The sequence below is a fragment of the Poecilia formosa genome, unplaced genomic scaffold (assembly GCF_000485575.1).
Source record: "Poecilia formosa unplaced genomic scaffold, Poecilia_formosa-5.1.2 Scaffold82, whole genome shotgun sequence".
Classification (NCBI taxonomy): domain Eukaryota; kingdom Metazoa; phylum Chordata; class Actinopteri; order Cyprinodontiformes; family Poeciliidae; genus Poecilia; species Poecilia formosa.
In genome coordinates, this window is record NW_006800021.1 from 1,626,419 (window position 1) to 1,645,089 (window position 18,671).

The 18,671-nt window shown below is 40.0% G+C and overlaps 3 protein-coding genes and 2 long non-coding RNA genes across 5 annotated transcripts in view; 1 reads left to right on the top strand and 4 right to left on the bottom strand.

Moving 5' to 3' along the window:
• The window catches only part of LOC107836760 (uncharacterized), a 573,704-nt gene that overhangs the window by 19,962 nt on the left and 535,071 nt on the right, over positions 1-18,671 (bottom strand). The gene's annotated exons all lie outside the window — the stretch shown is intronic.
• On the top strand, positions 50-6,823 carry idua (alpha-L-iduronidase). Its single transcript, XM_007556981.2, has 14 exons — positions 50-317; positions 1,183-1,323; positions 1,460-1,542; positions 1,631-1,738; positions 2,249-2,344; positions 2,500-2,702; positions 3,536-3,715; positions 3,802-4,018; positions 4,973-5,182; positions 5,255-5,376; positions 5,486-5,611; positions 6,096-6,172; positions 6,298-6,398; positions 6,522-6,823. Exons 1-14 carry the CDS (start codon positions 187-189, stop codon positions 6,620-6,622), a joined length of 1,896 nt encoding a protein of 631 aa, XP_007557043.1. The 5' UTR covers positions 50-186; the 3' UTR covers positions 6,623-6,823.
• LOC103141353 (purpurin-like) lies at positions 6,954-8,399 on the bottom strand. The gene is made up of 6 exons (XM_007556980.2): positions 8,297-8,399; positions 8,038-8,152; positions 7,735-7,871; positions 7,532-7,644; positions 7,240-7,452; positions 6,954-7,146 (listed from the first exon to the last, which is right to left on the bottom strand). Exons 2-6 carry the CDS (start codon positions 8,149-8,151, stop codon positions 7,136-7,138), a joined length of 588 nt encoding a protein of 195 aa, XP_007557042.1. The 5' UTR covers position 8,152; positions 8,297-8,399; the 3' UTR covers positions 6,954-7,135.
• On the bottom strand, positions 10,067-11,981 carry LOC103141355 (uncharacterized). The gene is made up of 4 exons (XR_476571.2): positions 11,879-11,981; positions 11,260-11,314; positions 10,631-10,729; positions 10,067-10,539 (listed from the first exon to the last, which is right to left on the bottom strand). It is a non-coding gene; the product is annotated as an uncharacterized LOC103141355 (long non-coding RNA).
• On the bottom strand, positions 13,194-17,158 carry LOC103141356 (potassium voltage-gated channel subfamily V member 2-like). The gene is made up of 2 exons (XM_016673791.1): positions 15,714-17,158; positions 13,194-14,772 (listed from the first exon to the last, which is right to left on the bottom strand). The coding sequence occupies exons 1-2, from the start codon at positions 17,046-17,048 to the stop codon at positions 14,518-14,520; spliced, it is 1,590 nt and encodes a 529-aa protein (XP_016529277.1). The 5' UTR covers positions 17,049-17,158; the 3' UTR covers positions 13,194-14,517.

Sequence of the window (18,671 nt, forward strand, 5' to 3'; positions counted from 1 at the left end):
GTTCATGTGACCAGCTCACGATTATCTGCCTCCTGGTTGGTTTGTTGCATTTTAACTTGTTCTTCACCAGCACCAGCTCAGTGTTTATAAACTTGTACTACAAAAAACATGTTGAGAAGAGGTTAGACCGATAGTTTTGTCACTTTATGGGAGACATGTAAACGAACACGCCGGCGACAGTTCATTATGTGGAGGAGTTTGCCTTTTCTTGCTGTATTTTGGTGCTTCTGTGAAACTTCAGGCGCTTATATCATCACAGTTGACGCGAAACAACCAGAAAGAGAGTTCAGACCATTCTGGAGAAGCACTGGCTTCTGGTAGGTCGCTTTTGTCTTTCAAAGCGATATTTTGATTGAAGTTTCCTCTTATGCTAAAATCACCACCCTTGGTTCTGCTAGCCGTTGTCATGCGCATGCGCAAACAATGTAAACTATAAACACGTGACATAGTGATTCAAGTCGGAAACGGGCTGAACCCTTGACAAACCAAACATTTTTGATTCAAAATGTAAGACATTTTGGCTTGAAATCATGTTACATGGGCCTGTAACTTAAAACTACGTATTAGTGTCAGCCTCGTATATTTAAAGCACAACTTCGGCTTTGTGACAACTTTATTCAGTTTGTGAAAATTGAATTTAAAAAGTTTATTATTGCTTTTAAGCTTAATTTTTGAAAGTAACCATCTTAAAGCTGATCCATCTGTGCGGCTCAAACATGAACATAATTATTTCACACTGAATGCAGATCGATTGAGATTCAGACACCTCTTTCAAGATTGCAAAATATATATATTTATATATGTTTTTTATGAGGCTTATATTGGGATTGAGTGCAGAGGGATGACGGCATGACTCTGAGAAATAAAACCTGGACAGCATTAATCTAAACTCACAGATTCTTATAAAATATGTGATTAAAAACAATTCAATTTGTTAAAACTCTAAAAAAAAAAAAGTTCACCACTGTAGAAGAGACCTATGTACTATTGTTCAGTTCCAACCTGCATTCTACATTTATATTTTGTTTCCAATAAGCCAGACTTTTGTGTAATATTCTAAAGTGAAGTTATATCTGTTAAGTGTGAATAAATGACTTGAGACTTCATCACAGAACTGTATAAATGTCATAATTTTAAAACTGATAGAAGCTGCTAATTTTAGATATATATTTTCTTGTGCAGCCCTCCACTCCCTCACACCCAGGCTGACCAGTTTGACCTGAGCACCGACCAGCAGCTGAATTTGGCTTATGTGGGCTCGGTCCCTCATGGAGGGATCCAGCAGGTTAGGATCCACTGGATGCTGGAGCTGGTCACTTTACAGTAAGTCAGCTAGCAAGCAAAAATATACTGAAGTACAAAATGTGGTTAATTATACGCTATAATTCATATTAGAGAAAGCATACCTACTGCCATATTAAAACAAGTGGGATTATTTTTTTTTAATTCATTTTTGTAGGCATGTTGGAGGAAAACCTCAGTATAACTTCACTAAACTGGATGAGCTGATAGAACTACTGTCAGATAATGGGCTCCAACCAGGTACTGTGCTCCAAACACACTGTTTGTTGTTGATAAATATCGTCTTCATTGTGATGTTCTTCTGATAAATTCTTTTGATAAACTTCAGGTTTTGAATTGATGGGCAGCGTCTCAAACTACTTCACTGACCTGGAGGACAAAGCCCAAGTGGTTGAATGGAGAAATCTGGTTTATCTCATAGCCAAGAGATACATTGGTGAGTCTTTGTTTACTTAATAAGCTGTTTTACCTCAACGCTACCAGTCAAATGTCCAATAAAATATTAAAATAGAAGAATAAAGGTTGAAACATGTAGGAGAATTTTTAAAAAAGGAACCATGCTTCACTATTTGCGAGCGATATATTGAGGATCTCCAAGTCGCCGTAACAACAATTGGATGCCATTTACATACCAGCTGATTGTTTGAGAGTGATCTCCTATTATTGTTAAAATAAACACGTTGCTAAACTCTTCTGGGACTCTGGAACATTAGATAAGGATAAGATTCAGCTTTTTGGTAACAAACACTCCTCATAGGAGTCAAAGGACAAATCTGAGGAAAAGAATCTCATGCACATTCGCCCTCTGAATAAATGTCCTCTAATTAAATGTTGAGTGTTTCCAAAATTTTATACAATTTTATTTTATTATTTTATTTTTTTTTTTTTGTAAAATCATAAATTCTGTTTCTATTTAAAAAATATTGTTGCTCATTTTAAATTTCAGACAAATATGGCCTAGGAAGAGTTTCTCAGTGGAACTTTGAAACGTGGAACGAACCCAATAATCATGACTTTGATAATGTCACCATGTCCATTCAAGGTAAACCCCAGAACACGTACATAACTCCATGCTGCATGTGTTGCACTAGAGTTTAACTGCTCATAACGGAGAAACGTAGTCGCCAACAGACATTAATGATGAAGATGTCACATCAAGCATCACTCCAGATCTCTGTTTAACGCACATTTTTTTAGGGTTTCTAAATTACTATGATGCGTGTTCGGAGGGGCTGCGCGCTGCCAGCCCGCTCCTGAGGTTCGGCGGTCCCGGAGACTCCTGCCATTCTGCCCCCCGCTCCCCGTTCTGCTGGGCCTTGCTGCAGCACTGCTACAACGGCACCAATTACTTCACTGGAGAGACGGGCGTCAGGATCGACTACATCGCCCTGCACAAAAAGGCAGGTCGCACAGTCTCTTTTATGAATGCAAAATATACTGTTAGATGACAGTTTAGTATCTAATCAAAATGTAAAGGGGGGCACTGTGGTCAGAGTGGGAACCCCCGTCCTTGGTTCCTTTGACGCATGTCTTTCCTCCTGACTCATTGCACTCACAGTGGTTTGTTTCCGCTGTTTGTTTCTGTTTATTTTGATGATCATGAATTAAAGCTCAGCACAAAGCTAAACTGTCCACAGTCAGCAACCTGACTCTTCCTCAAACTCTTGAAAAGGCTTTGCTTCACTGTCTTTCCCAGGCTGCAGATGTCCCTGTTACTTCTGCACCTTTTCCAGTCAAACTTTGTTCTTTTACTCAGTTTTCTATGCTTCGATACAGCAGTTTTTGAGCAGCTTAAAGACTTCACATGATTCTCCTTATGAACACAAAACTGTGTTTTCTTTCCCAGGGATGCCGGGTTCAACCCAGACTTCTTTTCCTTGTGTGGTGTTTGGCAAATATACAATATTTTTTATAATTGTCATTATTATGCGCACCCTCACGTTATTATAAAGCCCATAGCAAAACATTGCACTTATATTTTTTTTTTAATGTTTTATTATCGGTGCTGTGATATTTTTAATTTCTAATAAGCTTCATTTGGAAAAGTCATAAGAATTTAAATGAAAAGAACTAAACATATGAAATTGATCAGCTTGTGTGTAATAAATCAATGTAATTATGTAAAAACAGTACTTTTTGAATTAAATAATAATTACATTTGTTAATGATATTTTTATGAATTGAGATGAAGCTGCGGTACAGAAAAAGCTGACTCTCTGTTTCTGTCTCCCAGGGAGGGGGCTTCTCTTTGCCCATTCTCCAGCAGGAGCTCCAGACAGTAGGGGAGATCCAGGAGCGCTTCCCCAGCTTCCGCAGCGTCCCCATCTACAACGATGAGGCCGACCCTCTGGTGGGATGGTCCAAACCTCAGGAATGGAGGGCTGACGTGACCTACGCTGCAATGGTGGTAAAAGTAAGGCAAAAAAAAAACAATGTAAGTGCAGACGAAATAATTAATAATTCATCATTTACTCAGATTTCATCTCCTTCTCCAATCAGATAATAAAGCAGCACCAGGATCTGCTTCTGGCTAACCCCAATAACACCATCAACTACACCCTTCTGAGCAACGACAACGCCTTCCTGAGTTACCACCCGCACCCGTTCACTCAGCGCACGCTGACCGCTCGTTTCCAGGTCAACAACACCCGGCCGCCTCATGTCCAGCTCGTCCGGAAGCCCGTCCTCACTGTCATGGGCCTGCTGGCTCTGCTAGGTGACGTTCTCAAGAGTCAGGGTGTCTGTACATCAGTAAAAAGTCTCAGATTTGTGTCTCTAAACTTAAAATGTTTTAAATTCATTAAAGAAGATGTAAGTTGGCCTTAAATACGGTAATCACAGGTCTTAAATTTTGTTGTGATTGGACTATTTAATTTTCACAGGTTTTTTTATTACAGGACTTTTCTATAGGCAAACGTTTGAGTCGCACAGTCTCAAGACTCTGAGTCGCAGAGTCTTGAGACAGCTAAGGCTGCCGGTAGCAAACTGCTAACACTTGCTAGCTAGCTTTTTTGTGTCATCATGGGTAGTTGTAAATTTACTGGCAGTTTGCCACTGACTCGCTTCTGTCGCCAACCCAGACCAAGTACATTTTGTTCCAAAAAGCTTGACACTATGTGGGTTAAGACTGTACAACAATGGTCCCCAAAGTCGGTCCTGGAGGGCCGGCATCCTGCATGTTTTAGTTCTCTCCCTGGTGGTAGTAACAACCTTTTCAGCATGTCACTGTTCTTCTTTGGCCTTCAAATGAGCCATCATTTGATCCAGGTGCGCTAAACCAGGGAGAGAACTAAAATGCAGGATGCCGGCCCTCGAGGACCGACTTTGGGGACCCCTGCTGTACAGTGTGAGAAGCTCAAAACTGCTCAAGAGCTACAAAAAGATCCCACACATCTCATAAATTTGGTACTCTTAAAAAAATAAAAAGCACTTTTATTGTACATTTCTGTGGCGATTGTGACAAAGAGCTTAAATCTTATTCATGACAATCTTAAAATGGTCTCATACAGTCTTAAATTTGAGTTTGTGACACATGCAGAAACACCAAAATGATCAAATCTTTTAAAATTTTGCCTCAGAAGAACAGTGTGATTCAGGAACGGTGATTTTTTTTTTTTTTATGTCATCCACGCTGCTAATATTGCACTCCTGCATGTCATCCCTCTTTAAGGAGAAACACAAGTCCTGGCTCAGGTTTTAAACTCTGGACATGAAGAAAACAGCACAGTGGGCGTTCTCGCCAGCACCCACAGACCCGTGATCCATGGTGGGTCCGACAGCTGGCAGGTGGCCGTCCTGGTCTACAACAGCGACGACAACAGCACTTCCCAACGCATCGATGACGTTACAGTCGAGCTGAAAGGACTAGCTGAGCAGAAGGGTGAGCTTTTGACAAAATCCTGGTCCTCAGATAAAATGTTTCAGTCCAGCTCAGTATCTGTTTGTTACCCAGGTCTGGTGTATGTCACCTACTACCTGGACAATAACGTTACCAACCCACACCAGCTGTGGCAGAGCATGGGCAGCCCTGACTTCCCCACCGCGCAGCAGTTCAGACGCCTCAGGAGCGTGGAGGTAATTATTTCTAAATAGAACCATCTAAACAAGATTTTAATTCCGGATGCAAGAAAAAGACCATTTTTAATCTACAGCTTCTGACCCACTGATGATGTGTCACTGTTAGGACCCCCGGACCGACGGACCTCAGAAACTTCCTCCTGGCGACTCTCTGACTCTAAAAGCCAAACTGTCTCTTCCCTCCGTCCTCCTCGTCCATGTTTGTGCCTGGCCTGAGGTTGGACCAGACCAGGTTGGAAAAAGTTTAAGTCTTTGTTCTGAACAGGCTGCAGTAATGACACACACTTATTCATTCTTATGTGCCTGCAGTGCCTTGCAGTCATGTCCTTTTGAACTTTTTTTTTTTTTTTTTTACATTGTGTTACATTCACTAAAAAGAATCTGATCGGTCAGGATTTTGTGTGATAAATCAAAACAAAGTAAACCTTAAATATGACATTGATCGAGAAGGTTTCTAACATTTTTTCCGAAGAGAAATCTGAAAAGTTTGACATAAATTTGTATTCAGAGGCCTTTATTCTAACGACTTTAAACAAAATCTAGTTCAACCACCTGCCTTCAGAAGTGACTTGATTAGAAACGGAGACCACGACTATGGAGTCTCTTTGTACCATGACAAGATGTGATATTAATATGAATATTTTAAGGTGCTGCAGCCAAATAAGTTTTAGTTAGCACTCTGTTTTCGACCACACGCTGTGTTTTGTCTCTGTCAGGTCAATGGTTTACGCTTCATCAGGATCACCAAAGGCCAAGTCCTCGTTATCTGGTCAGATCACTGTGTTGGTTCAAAGTAAGTGCAATATCTAATATATTTCTCTTTCTTTGAGTTTCACTGTTTTATTCAAGGGAAATGCATTGAATGAGTCCTTTCAAAGGTTAGGCGATAACCTTTACTCCTGACTCCCTATTTTGCAGATGCATCAAGACGTTTGAAGTAGAATTTTCTACGGACCAAAAGGAATTCAGTCGGGTTAATGCTCAGGACACCATTTTTACGTCTTATGTCCACTCACCAGGTGACGTACCTTTATTTTCCCCAGTCCCTTTCTCCTGTTGTTTTTGGGATGTGATTTAAATTGTGATCTTCACTGCAGCCTCAGAGCTGGTAGTTTAGTCTGTCTATCGTGTTTGTGTTGCAGTGGACCAGAAGGTTGGGGGTCTGTACCGAGTCCGAGCTGTGGACTACTGGGGACGGCCCGGGCCCTACTCTCTGCCGGAGAGGTTTTCAGACGGGGAGTAGAAGGTGAAAATGCAAACAGTAGCACATTTTAGAGACGTTTAGTCTGCTGATTTCCATTTGTGGCTTGTTGAGCGAAATCACACCTCAGATGACGTTACAGACGCATCTGACTTCTTTGTGAACGTAAAAAAAAACCTCACCTATTGAATTATTGCTATTTTATATGAACTTGTTCACATAAAGATTTTTACAAAAACAAAAGACAAACTACTTTTGTTTTTTTTAAATAAAATTTATTGTCAGCAGCACAGATCAGTTCACATCAGATGTTACCCCTCAGTGAGTTACGACAACATTCTTTGAGACATTCGTACTATTCGTTGGATTTTGCTTTGAACTACCGTGGAAGTGTGTTGTGGCGTTACATTGGCGTGCAGGATTCATCAGAAAACTAAGCTGAGAGTGTAGCATTGCACGATTCCCCTGTGAACAGCTGCGTCTTCATCCTGGGCATTTCAGTCGGTCCAGATTGATAAAGTGCAGTCGCTCATCCACCATCAGCCTGGAAGCTGTTTAACAGGCCCCTGTTGAAGAGAAACAAACACCTTTTAAGTTGAAATGCTCTGTATAGCCTCTATATTACGAGTCAAATGTCTGCATGTGTGCTAGTTGCGTACCCGACTGCAGCACGGGCTGGAACTGTCCGGCCATGCAGATTTCCTCCTGCTTCTGCCGGACGACTCTCTGGATGGCGGGGGGAAGGCCGCGAGGGTTGCGGGAGAAGACCAGCGCGTAGCCATCCTCGCAGCTTCCGTCCTCCTTCAGGGTGCGGCAGGCATATGTGATGGCGTAGTTGTCGTAGTCTGTGTCGATGACCCAGTAGTTGTCACCTGGCGAAGCAGAGGGAGATGTTAGTCTTGACTACACTGAGATAGAGGAAGATAAAACATGCAGCTCTCGTAGGCTTACCACCGCTGGACAGGTAGCTGGCCAGCCCTTGGTAGTTCATGAACATCTTGCCTGGTGTGTTGGGGTCAGGGACTGAGTACTGAGCAGCCATGTCTGCACAGACAACCCAGAACCTGGACATGGGATAGAGTAAGAGCATTTCAGCTGCATTGTATTGAATTGTACAGATTTCAGTCTAGTAAATTTAAAAAAAAAAGACCAACCCAAAGAGAGTGACTCTGCCTCTGGAGGAGGCCACCATGGAACCGTCGTCCCCAACAGTGTACTCAGCAGAGATGTTGTCCTGCAGGAACAAACCCTCAGGGTCCTTCTTCTGCAGGGCGTACCATTTACCTGCATACTGCCAAGGAAAAAAGATAAACAGATACATTGACAGAGATTTCATCAGATTAGTACAGCTGAATTAGCAAAATGCAAAAAGATGATCACACTCTATGCTGATGATATTATTCCCTATAAGAAGAATGATATTCTGGAAATGGGAATAGAAGTTATTATGTACTCACCCTTTGGGGATCAAAGTCTTGTTTAACTGTGAATCTGTCCACCACACAAGAGGCCAGGCTCTGCTCCACACAGGCCAGGAAAAGCATCATCAACCCAAAGAGCTGGAAGTCCATTCTAAGTCAAGCCAAGAAAGAAACCTGGTTGCCTTTTGCTTTTTGAAATCTCTGCATATGGCTTAAAAGTAGGACAAATCAGTTTCTCTAGCAATGGGAGTTTCTATAAACCTCTTATTGGTCCTCGAAGGCATCATTTCCTTACCTGAGGTGCAGAGGAAATCCACGGGAAGCTTGCAGTTCAGAGATATGTTGCCGTGTTTGAGCTGTGCCGAGCAGCCTGTGAGTGAGCCTTTTATACCGGAGCCGCAGACGGGCCGTCTGATTATTCTCACTTCTTCAGCCTAAATGTAGATTTTAAATCTAGCATTAATCCAGTTATAGAAATCCCTGCCTGTAAGCTGATGAGCCTTCACGTTCAGGAGCATGCAGGCTTTATGTAATTTTTTTTTTTTTTTTTGCCGGGCTGCAGTTGATCATGGCGGATGAAAAGGAAGATTAAACTTGTCTGAACCCTGAGTCACGCGTACGCTGCAAAGGTGTTGTGGCATTTTATGTGTAATATAATGAAATTAAAGATGATTTTGCAATGTTGCACATTTTGTAATGTCCTTAAAGTAAATATATTTTTCAGGAAATTATTTTCACATTTCATATTTACAAGTTGCTACATCCGGCAACCTTAAAATTACGCTTGCAAATCTATGTTTTTGTATTTCTTTAGCCATAAAGGGTGAGAATGAGATGGCCACCATGGAAACCAGCTATAAGTACTGTGTTATGTCAGTAGAGGTTCAGGTGTTTCCGTCTCCCGTCATCTTGTCTGTAAATGCTGCCAGGCCTAATCCTGGACAGAATGTCTGCTGCAAAGAACTGCCAAAATGCATTGAATAAGGATAATGCCTGTGCATGAGTAAAGGATCTGTGAATCCAAAGATGTTGCTGTACATTTAGCTGCAGACATGAAAAAATCGTGGGTTTTCTGATTTGTATTTGGTATTAGTTTGTTTTACCTGTCAGTCAAAACATCTGTGCTTTGACTAGACGCACTAAATTTAGATCCGTCTAAATCTGAAACCGCAGCAGCTGCTTGGCTCAGTTAACTAATCTGAAAACTGTAGATTTATCAACAGTCTCTTGCACAGAGAGAGGTGACGCCGGGTTAAACTCTGTTTATGGGGGCGTTGTGAGGTCAGGTCTGGTGTGTGGGAGCAGGACAAAGTTGTGCAACAACAAGATGTAAAAATACACATTACGTATTTAAACTCGTCACACCTCCATGGCAGATGAAGATTAACGTGATCTACAATAAAACCGAGGATTCAGTGACCTTATTACAGACTTGTAGTTTCTAAATTAGACATTCTGATCACTTAAAACAGTGAAGTATTAAATCATTTAAATGGGTGGTTTTATAATTATAGTTTCTTAATGTTTTTGGTTCTTCTGGTCAGGATTCAAAGAGTTTGCTCTTTGAATCCTGATTATATCCTTTGAATATAATCTTTATATTCTTTTAGAATATAAAGATTCTTGATTAATATGTTGATTAAAATCAACATATTTTAATCAATCATCTTGGAGTTATAAAATTCAAATAAAAACAGCCTACAAATAAAAAACAGAAAAAAAAAACACAGCTACTGTTAATTTGCATACGTTTACAACAGGGAAGTCTTGATCAGCCAAATCCGGATAAACGTTTTAACATGAGCAGGTAAACACCTGAATATGTAACTGTGTGAAATAATAAAAATACAAGGCAGAATTCTCTATTCTGCAGAGATGATTCATACACCTTTACCTGTTAGAAACTGTTTAGGAAAACTTAACCTTTTCTTTATCAGAAAGCATTTAGCTTGGTTAATAATATAAAACCTTTCATTAAATGTGCATAATATTAAAAACCATAATAATTAACCAGCTTTAATACATTAATGACTGATAATTTCTTCCTCTGAAAAAAAAACAGGGAGCAATGCCATGTATTTATTTTTTAATACATTTAAAGAACAAAATTATTTATGATGCTGTACAAAGAGCCAGAGATCTGAAAGGTGTTTAAAGTAAATGTACCCGGTTCCTCTTTAACATTGTTGCACCAACAATCAACTGAACAGTTATGGGGGAGAAAAAAAAAACATTTTATATTTTATGTCCTTCTGTATTTATGAAATTTCTTCAATTCAAATATCAACATAAATTTCTGAGTGTAGCTGCATTTGAAGTTATTCCTTCTCATGTAACTAAATTAGAGTTTCTGGGAAACCAGAGGAGGAGGGGAGTTTTCATTGTGACAGTGACACTTCCATGAAACAGCAGTGAAGCAGTGTGGCCTGACTTTGCCACCGTTACTCCAGGAAGAGGAGGAAGAGGTTGGACAGTGCACAAGAAGGAGGACATCTCCAAAGGACAGTCCAGAGGTTTACTTCAGGATGGTGTCTTCAGCTGTGAGACGGAGGGTAAGAATGAAAAGAATCATGCAACAATATTTGGATTATGGACTTGATTTGTATATGAATAAGAGTGAAGATGTTACCTTCTGCTAACTCCTTGGCAATCCTCTCCTGCTCCTGTCGAACTTTCTTCTCCTCCTCCTCAATCCTCCTTTCTTCGGCTGCAATAGGCTTCAGATAATCTGAGGAAGGTGAAGTCAGAGTTACAAACTAAGTTCAGTCAGAATTTCCTTTCTAACTTGCTCAGTTTGGAGGAAATTAGTTGAAAACCGTCCATATACAAGATATAAATTATTCAATGTGGGTATAATTAAAAAGATAATACCCCCACATATTAAAACTATATTTATTTCAGTTAATTTCATAGCCCCATGTTGTAGACACACTGGGAACTCAACGGGAGAAGAGTTCAGAATTTAAACATTTAAATAAATTTGTGTGGTAAGTTACCGCCTATATAAAGGCTGATTTACGTCTTCAAACCATCAGGTGACTCAATGTTATACATACTTGTTAAATTATACAATTTTTGGCTATTGTTACAATTTACACTCCATTTAAAATACACAGAGAATACTAGTTTACCAGATCTAATCTTATATTATCAAAACCGTTTATTAGCAACTACTCTCTCACATGTGATATGCAGCATGCACTGCTACTTCTATAAACAGTTAAAAATAGCTGTATGATGACTTCTTTAATAACTTACCATATCGCCGTTTACCGTAGACAATGCCAGCAATTAAAGCTGAATACCTGGCTGTCTGTAACAGAAACAAAATCATCCATTAGTGACAATTTCTAGCCAAATAAACAGTTTGCTTGTCATACACAGTATCAACACTAGGGGGACACAAGCGTTAAATGAATTGTAGAACATGTTAAAATTAAGCTAAATAACGTGAGTAATACATGATATCACATGTATTAAATATAAACGATTAAACATTTACAGTTTAAAAGTGGAAAAACGGAGCGTGTGCTTTGTTTTTCAATTAGCAACAATTAACTATCGTTTCCTTGCAGGTAGCTCCAAAGTGTTAGCTTTAGCAACATAAAATATGACACTCTGACACAAACATTTACTCTAGCGTTAATCAGGATGTTATTTAGACGGACTGCAACATGCATTTCTTTGCTAATTTGGACTGAATGAAAGCTTATACTGCGTTTTCATTTACCCATTCTCTTCGAGCTAATGTATCCTACTTATAGTTAGCATGTTGGTGACTTCGGACGAGTTGTCAACCAAGTGTGGAGAATTATTCCAGCAGTTTTACACAAAATTTCTTAATAAGCGTTTCGGTGACATATTTAACAGCACAAACCTTTATCAAAGGCGACACTGCGACAGGAGGAGGCATGGTTCAATAGCAGACTAGCAGTTAGCAACAGAGGTCACTTTACCACTGCCGAGAGGAGAGTCGTCTTCTTCGGGGAAAGTTTTGCTTACCGCTTATCTGTCACAATTGAACTGCTGCCATCTTCCGGACAGAAATGGCTATGCACTGAACTGTTGCTTCATTTAGCACGTTTTATCGAGCCTGACTGCATCTGCTAAAAAAAATTAAGTAGAATTAATTAAATTAAAACAAATACAATTCCCTTTGCCTTACAGGTAACGATCTTGAGAGAAAAATGAATATAAAATTCAACATTTGTAGTGACACCAAATAAAAGACTACACGTGATTTATTGTATTGTTTTGATTGCTCCATGTGAAAAATGTGCAGCAGTAAGACGTTTTATAGGTTCACTCAGGTGAACAACATGGATTTAGACTTTAAAATATGTATGTCACAAACAAATTAATTATATGAAAGTAAAAGCTTTAAAAATATTTCATGAAGTGGCCACCTATTTTACGAGTTTCTTTTCTTGTTCCCTCATGAAAAGATGAACTTCCCTGCCTCTTATTCCTAAATACACACATTTCATTCCCCCTGTCATTTAACTCCTTATCCTCTCTCCTGAAACTATCAATTTCCCTTGATATAATAGTTTATTTTAACAAAGAGCATTTCTACACAAACAACAAAAAAGTTGTTTAATTTTTATATTTTGAGTTATCTGTGAACAAAGGGACAACTCCTCCTAAACCAAACTCTGTCAAAACAAATAAGGTCAGAACCCTTCTGGGTTAATTGTTTGTAGGACCACCTTTCACTGTGATTACAGCTACATCTTCTGAGTTATGTCTCCACACATTTGTCCATCTTCCCATCAACCATGGCCAGCTTCTTTGTCGCCACTAAAAAAAACAGAAGCATCCCCACAGCTTGATACTGCCAACATCATGTTTTTTATGGGCATGGCATGTTCAGGTTGTTCAGGTTGTTGATTCTTGATTCTTCTGTTTCCATCCAATCTTAATTCTTTCAGCATAAAAATATTTTTCATTTAATGTTTTGGCAGCACGATGTTTCTTTTCAAAAATAATTAGAAATGTATATATTTTTCTTGTATATATTTTCCCTTTCATCTATGTTAATTTGTCATCTGTGTTTTTATATGTTGAGCCATGACACAATTATTTCAGTATATGACTAGTAGCATACAACAAAATGAAAGCATTTTTTCTGAGATCTGTAAAAGATTATAAAACGGATACGAACAAAATAAATAAATAAAACACATGGGTTGAGTAATATAAAATGTTTAATCTTTAATGCAGCAGTCTCATGCTTTCAGTATTATTCAAAAAGTTCTTGAACAAGGTTCACAGATTACTCTAATTCATCTTAATTTTTTTCAGATTTAAAGGATAACAACATCCATGCACTCAAGGCTTAGTTAATACCAGAGGGAGCACCCTTAACGTTCTGGATTGTAGAAAGTTGAAGATCTCAGTAGAAACATGTGTTGTCTCATCGTAATAATTGAGGTCAGAAGAAATGTGTTCGCTCCAAAAAAACACTTTCTTTTACAGTCATTAAAGACACTGTAGTTAAAGCAAGAGTAGGGTTTATTCAAAAATGCTGCAGTCTGAGTTTGTTCCATACACTGCAGGTTTTTTATCACACAAGCATCGTTGGCAGAATCACTGGATATTGAACAGTTTTGAAAAGCGGCACCACTTTTTACAGGCAAGCGTTTAAAAACTCTGAGATCCAGAGAAGGAGCATAAAATGAAAGCACATCAGCTGCTCTTACAAAAACAACAACAAAAAAATCAGTTTCTTCATTTATTTCCTGGTGCCTGTACTGAACCAGAAACATTCTCCATTTTCATATAAACAACAACATTGTAATGTAGAAAAGAGATGCTGCTTACATTTCATATCTTGGCCTTGCTTTATTACAGTATCACTTGTAAACATTTCCCTCTATATCCTCACCTGAGCTTCACTGAAGCCACATCTCACAGAAATATTAATCTCCAAGATACGTCTTGTAAGGTTGCAATGACGTTTCTTGACACTGCTAAGCATATGAGCTCAAATATATTCCACATATTCAGTAGGTTTACAGATCAGTCATAAACTTTCATTCAAGACTTTGATTTTAAGAAAACAAGCAGATATACAATGTTTTGCAAATTTATTCAAACCCCTGTGATGTTCCAGCTAAAGTTGATGCTACAAAGTACTGGCTTAAATTGACTAAACACAGAGTTTTCAGAATTTTATTTTTAATAACTTTTCATGCCCACAAGCTTAAGGGGGTTAAAAAAAAACCTTCTTCAATGCAGTGTAATACTGTAAGAATATGGTGATTATTTTATGCTTCTTATTCTTAATTAATTAAAAATGATTTCCAAATTTGCTTGTTTTTTTTTTGTTGTTTTTTTTTCAACAAATCTCTGCTGACCTTCCCACTTCAAATACTTTTTTGCCACTAGGTGGCCCTAGAGAGACTGCAGAGTGTTTTCCCCACACAAATGCTGTCATCTCACTGGAGTGGATTGCCAGTTGTTTTTCAAACACATTTCATGCAGTTTTCCCAAAAATCCTTCTTCAAAAAGGAATCAGTGGTGACTTCCAAAGCAGCTGCTGAGCGAATTAATTGTCCTCTTGGCAAATCTCACCTTCCCACGTTGCTTCAGGCAGGCTGTGTACTGGTTGGATTTGAGTTTGGAGTAATAGTCAGAGAACTTGTTGAAGAGGATAGAAATAGGCAGGCCGTTGAGGATAATTCCAAACGCGATACAAACGAAGGCGAAGACACGACCCAGTGCGGTCTCCGGATACACGTCTCCGTAGCCCACAGTGGAGATGCTCACCTAAAAGAAGAGAGAGAGAGAGGAGGGGAGTCAGTACTAATAGACAAACAAAGATTGCAGATATTCATGAGAGACACTGAGATTACATTTTTAATAAATATACCATGACTGGCTTTGAGTACTGCTGATTTGTTTCTTTTCATTTGAGGGAGACAGTTTGGGTCAAATGATGGAAACATGGATACAGTTAGTTAGTTAATTAGGGCAATTATCCCAATAAATATCACAACTGGTGGTGAAATGGATGAAGCAGGTTAACACTAAGCTTCTGGAAAAGCCGCAACCTCCTGCTGGATTTGCTCATGTCAGTGGGTAAATAACTTATCCTTTTTCAACATAACATAAATCAGATTGTATAATAAATTTGTTCCGTTCCAACAGTAAGTATCATTTTCTGCTTCTGCCCCGTATCACTCTCACAGTAAGAACTGGTCTGTGGTGCAACTCCATGTTAGAATATTTTTAATACAAACTACCTTTCCACAGTATACAGGCATACTTGAATGAGACACTGTAAACAAACTGCAGCAAAGGTGACTCAGAAGTGGTTGGTTGGTTCAGTGAGTGATTCATTTTTGTTGACTAAAAAAAAGAAAAAAGAAAAAAGGAGCTTGCAGCAGTGAGCTCTGCACACTCGTCCCTTCATCATATCCATTAGTATCGCTCTGAGGATTACCATTTCCTTCTACCGGATTATAAGCAAGATTCCACCACCTGCTCAGAGAGTCAATGCATTGATCTGTTAATGGGTTTAATTGTGTCAGATGGGCAGGCTCTGTCACCAGGTAAACAGTCTGAGGCCATTGTTTAAACTAAAACCACCTTTCTGCAAATTCAACAGTTTACAACCTGATTGTTCTGCACCATTTATGACAAATGATTCTGCTCCTGTGCACTGGTGTAATAGCTGGTCTAATTAATTTGCACAAAGACGTACTTACAGCTGCCCACCACCAGGCATGAGGAATGCTGGTGAAGTTAGTCTGCGGCATGTCATGCTCCACAGTGAAAACCATGGCAGAAAAGCTGAAGATGCCCATAGCGATAAACAGGAAGAGGCAGCCCACTTGTTGGTAGCACTGGCGCAGGGTGAAGCCAAACGCCCTTAGACCAGTGGAGTGGCGAGCCAGCTTCAGGATTCGAAAGATTCGCATCAGTCTCATGATCCTCAACACTTGCCCCAGCTTGCCCACCTGCCCCACCGCCTTTATGTCGGCCTCGTGCTTCATGTAGTTTTCTTCGCTATCGAAGAACTCCAGGATGCCCTGCAGGTACTGCGGCAGGATGGCAATGAGGTCCACTGTGTTGAGGACACTCCTGCTGAAGGATTTGAGATCAGGTGTGGATATCAGACGCAGCACGTACTCCATGGTGAAGAAAGCAATGCATATGGACTCTACATATTCACAATAAGTCTTGCCACTTAAGTGACCTGCGTGGGTTTTGTACTGCATCTCTTCCACCGTGTTGAGGGTCATGGCCACCAGGGAGATCAGGACAAAAAGACTGGAGGCCACGGCCATTATCTTCGCCTTGACAGAAGAAAAAGGTTTCTCCATCAGGTTCCATATCGCTCGACGTGCCTGACCCATGAACATGTCGTGGAACAGCTCCTCATTCTCCTCGATCTCCACCTCAGCCTCCAGCTCCCTCTGGATCTTTAGCTGGTCGTTCAGCTCGTCCTGCCTCTCCTCAAAGGAGATGCGGCAGCAGCGGTTGGTGTTTTTGATCCTCACTCCCCAGTAGTTGATCTCCTCCAGGAAGTTGCGGGGACAAAGCTCGTCCTTGATCCACAACACACCCGTCCTGTAGAAGTTGAAGATGCTGTGGAAGACCTCAGGATCCCTGTCAAAGAAGTACTCATTGTTAGTCACTATGTAGTCATCGCACAAGTCCAACTTCATGTTGTGATCCGTGTACGTGGCCAGTCGTCCTATCCTGGTCTTGGGGTACTTTGCTGCCATCTTGTAGGCTATTTGATAGGGCTTCCCCCCAACGTTGATGTTGATCACGTAGTTCTTCTTGGACGGTGATATCTGCCTGGAGAAGCTGAATGGGCCAGCCTCCTCCTCTTCTTCCTCATACTCAGCGTAAATATCATAGATGTCCCTGCTCAGTTCTTGCATAGAGTTCCATGTCTTCACACAGCTCTCCTTGGCCAGAGGGTAAACGACCTCAGAAGGTCTTCGAGCGGCATCCGAGTCTGTGACTTTGTAGTTGGGGAAGAGACTCTGCCTCCTGTTCCACAAGTTTCCTGCCTTCTTGGTGCTCCCCATGGTGATCACCAGTGTACTACACGGCAGAGAGAGGACACTGACTGACCGACCAGCATTACTGCTAATACCCCCTTTACCTAAGCATGCAGGACATGAGCAGGATGCTTCATGTCCCCATTAATGTTGCTGACTGAGAGAATCCGCATACTTACAGGGCATCTAAATACCATTATCCTCTGCTGAGCTGCCCTGCTGACATGACGGTGGTTGTGCTGCATATCCCAGCAAGGCATGTTTAGGAAGACTCCAACTTGTCTAAAGTATACTTTTATTGCCTCACTTTGTAGAGCGTCAAACAATTTTGGTAATTGTCAGACATAAACAGTCAAAGCTCTGCAGGGATTTTAATCTTTTATGATCCATGTGAATTACACTGGTGAAACGGAACTGGTTTCATGTCTATTAATTTCATGTTTGCTTGAGAAAATCACAGTAAAAATAAGACTTTAATAATTACTTGAGATTAAAATAGATTGATTTTATGTCCCTTTTTAAAGAATAAGACAAAAAATTATTTGCATGGTTTGCTCACTTTTTCTGAGCTTGTCTGATGTTTCCTTGGTGAAGGGAAATAAAGAAATCTGTTAAATTCATAGAAAACCCCAAGCATTAACCTACTTTCCATGGGGAAGGTGTGGTGGGAGGTAGGGTACTTTGGACACAAAATCTGATGTTTTATTGGCAGAAGTTATGCCTCTTTTTAAGACATTTACTATGTGGTGAGAATAATTAATTCAGGAAGGGTTAGCCTGGAAAGGTCCTTTGTGTAACATAACTTTACTGCCCCATTAATCCTCTCATTGGCTATCAGATTATCTCCTCACACACCTATCGCCAGCCTAAGGTGACCAGAGGTGGCACCCAACAAGGCCGATGTCAATAATAATGTGGTTTTCACTGAGCTTTCATTTATCATCATCGCTCCAGCTCCCGATGGTAGGTTAAAGCAGGTACAGAATCATTTCAGGCTTTTGGAATACTTAGCTGCCATCTTGTCAGGCTATTATGTGTTAGTACAGCCAAGAGTCCCATAAGATAGTATTTATACAGTAGTGTGGGAAGAGACGGAGCTGATCGGGGGGACGTAAATGAAACCACAATAACTGCTGGGTCAGTGATAGACTGATCCAGAACTGTGTTTATTTTTCAACAGGATTTGGTTATAAAATTGGCCTAGAATGGTGGGCAAGATCAACGTGATTCATTTCTTATGTTAGAGCTGTCAAATGTGGGTTGGTCAGTAGTGCGTCAGAAAGCGACATACAAACTGTGCATGGAAAATATGGCTGAAAAATATAACATGGATATAAGCCTCTCATATTAGTCTATCAATAATTGTTGACGTCGATAATTATTGGTTAGATTTTTGTTTTAAAAATCTGAAATACTGCCAAATTGGTGGTACGGCCTTTTCTGTTTCATCCACAGTTTATCACAGGTTGAGCAGCTAAAGCCTTTCATCTCCCAGAATGCTGTGTGGCTCTGGATCAGAGTTCTGTGAATATTCTATATATTGAATATTCTATCAGATGTGTTATCTATTAAAACTGATCACATGTATATTGTTATTGATGTATTGCCCAGCCGTAATACAGACACGTGAGACAAAAAATGATGCATTAA

Excerpts from the sequence above, each read along its gene's own strand:
- LOC103141353 (XM_007556980.2), bottom strand. The coding sequence starts at position 8,151 with ATGGACTTCCAGCTCTTTGGGTTGATGATGCTTTTCCTGGCCTGTGTG. Across the intron at positions 7,872-8,037 it reads AAGACTTTGATCCCCAAAGG|TATGCAGGTAAATGGTACGC; the intron begins GTGAGTACATAA and ends TTTCCTTGGCAG. Across the intron at positions 7,453-7,531 it reads CAGCTACCTGTCCAGCGGTG|GTGACAACTACTGGGTCATC; the intron begins GTAAGCCTACGA and ends CTGCTTCGCCAG.
- idua (XM_007556981.2), top strand. The coding sequence starts at position 187 with ATGTGGAGGAGTTTGCCTTTTCTTGCTGTATTTTGGTGCTTCTGTGAA. Across the intron at positions 318-1,182 it reads TGGAGAAGCACTGGCTTCTG|CCCTCCACTCCCTCACACCC; the intron begins GTAGGTCGCTTT and ends TTTCTTGTGCAG. Across the intron at positions 6,173-6,297 it reads GATCACTGTGTTGGTTCAAA|ATGCATCAAGACGTTTGAAG; the intron begins GTAAGTGCAATA and ends CCTATTTTGCAG.
- LOC103141356 (XM_016673791.1), bottom strand. The coding sequence starts at position 17,048 with ATGGGGAGCACCAAGAAGGCAGGAAACTTGTGGAACAGGAGGCAGAGT. Across the intron at positions 14,773-15,713 it reads ATGCCTGGTGGTGGGCAGCT|GTGAGCATCTCCACTGTGGG; the intron begins GTAAGTACGTCT and ends CTCTTCTTTTAG.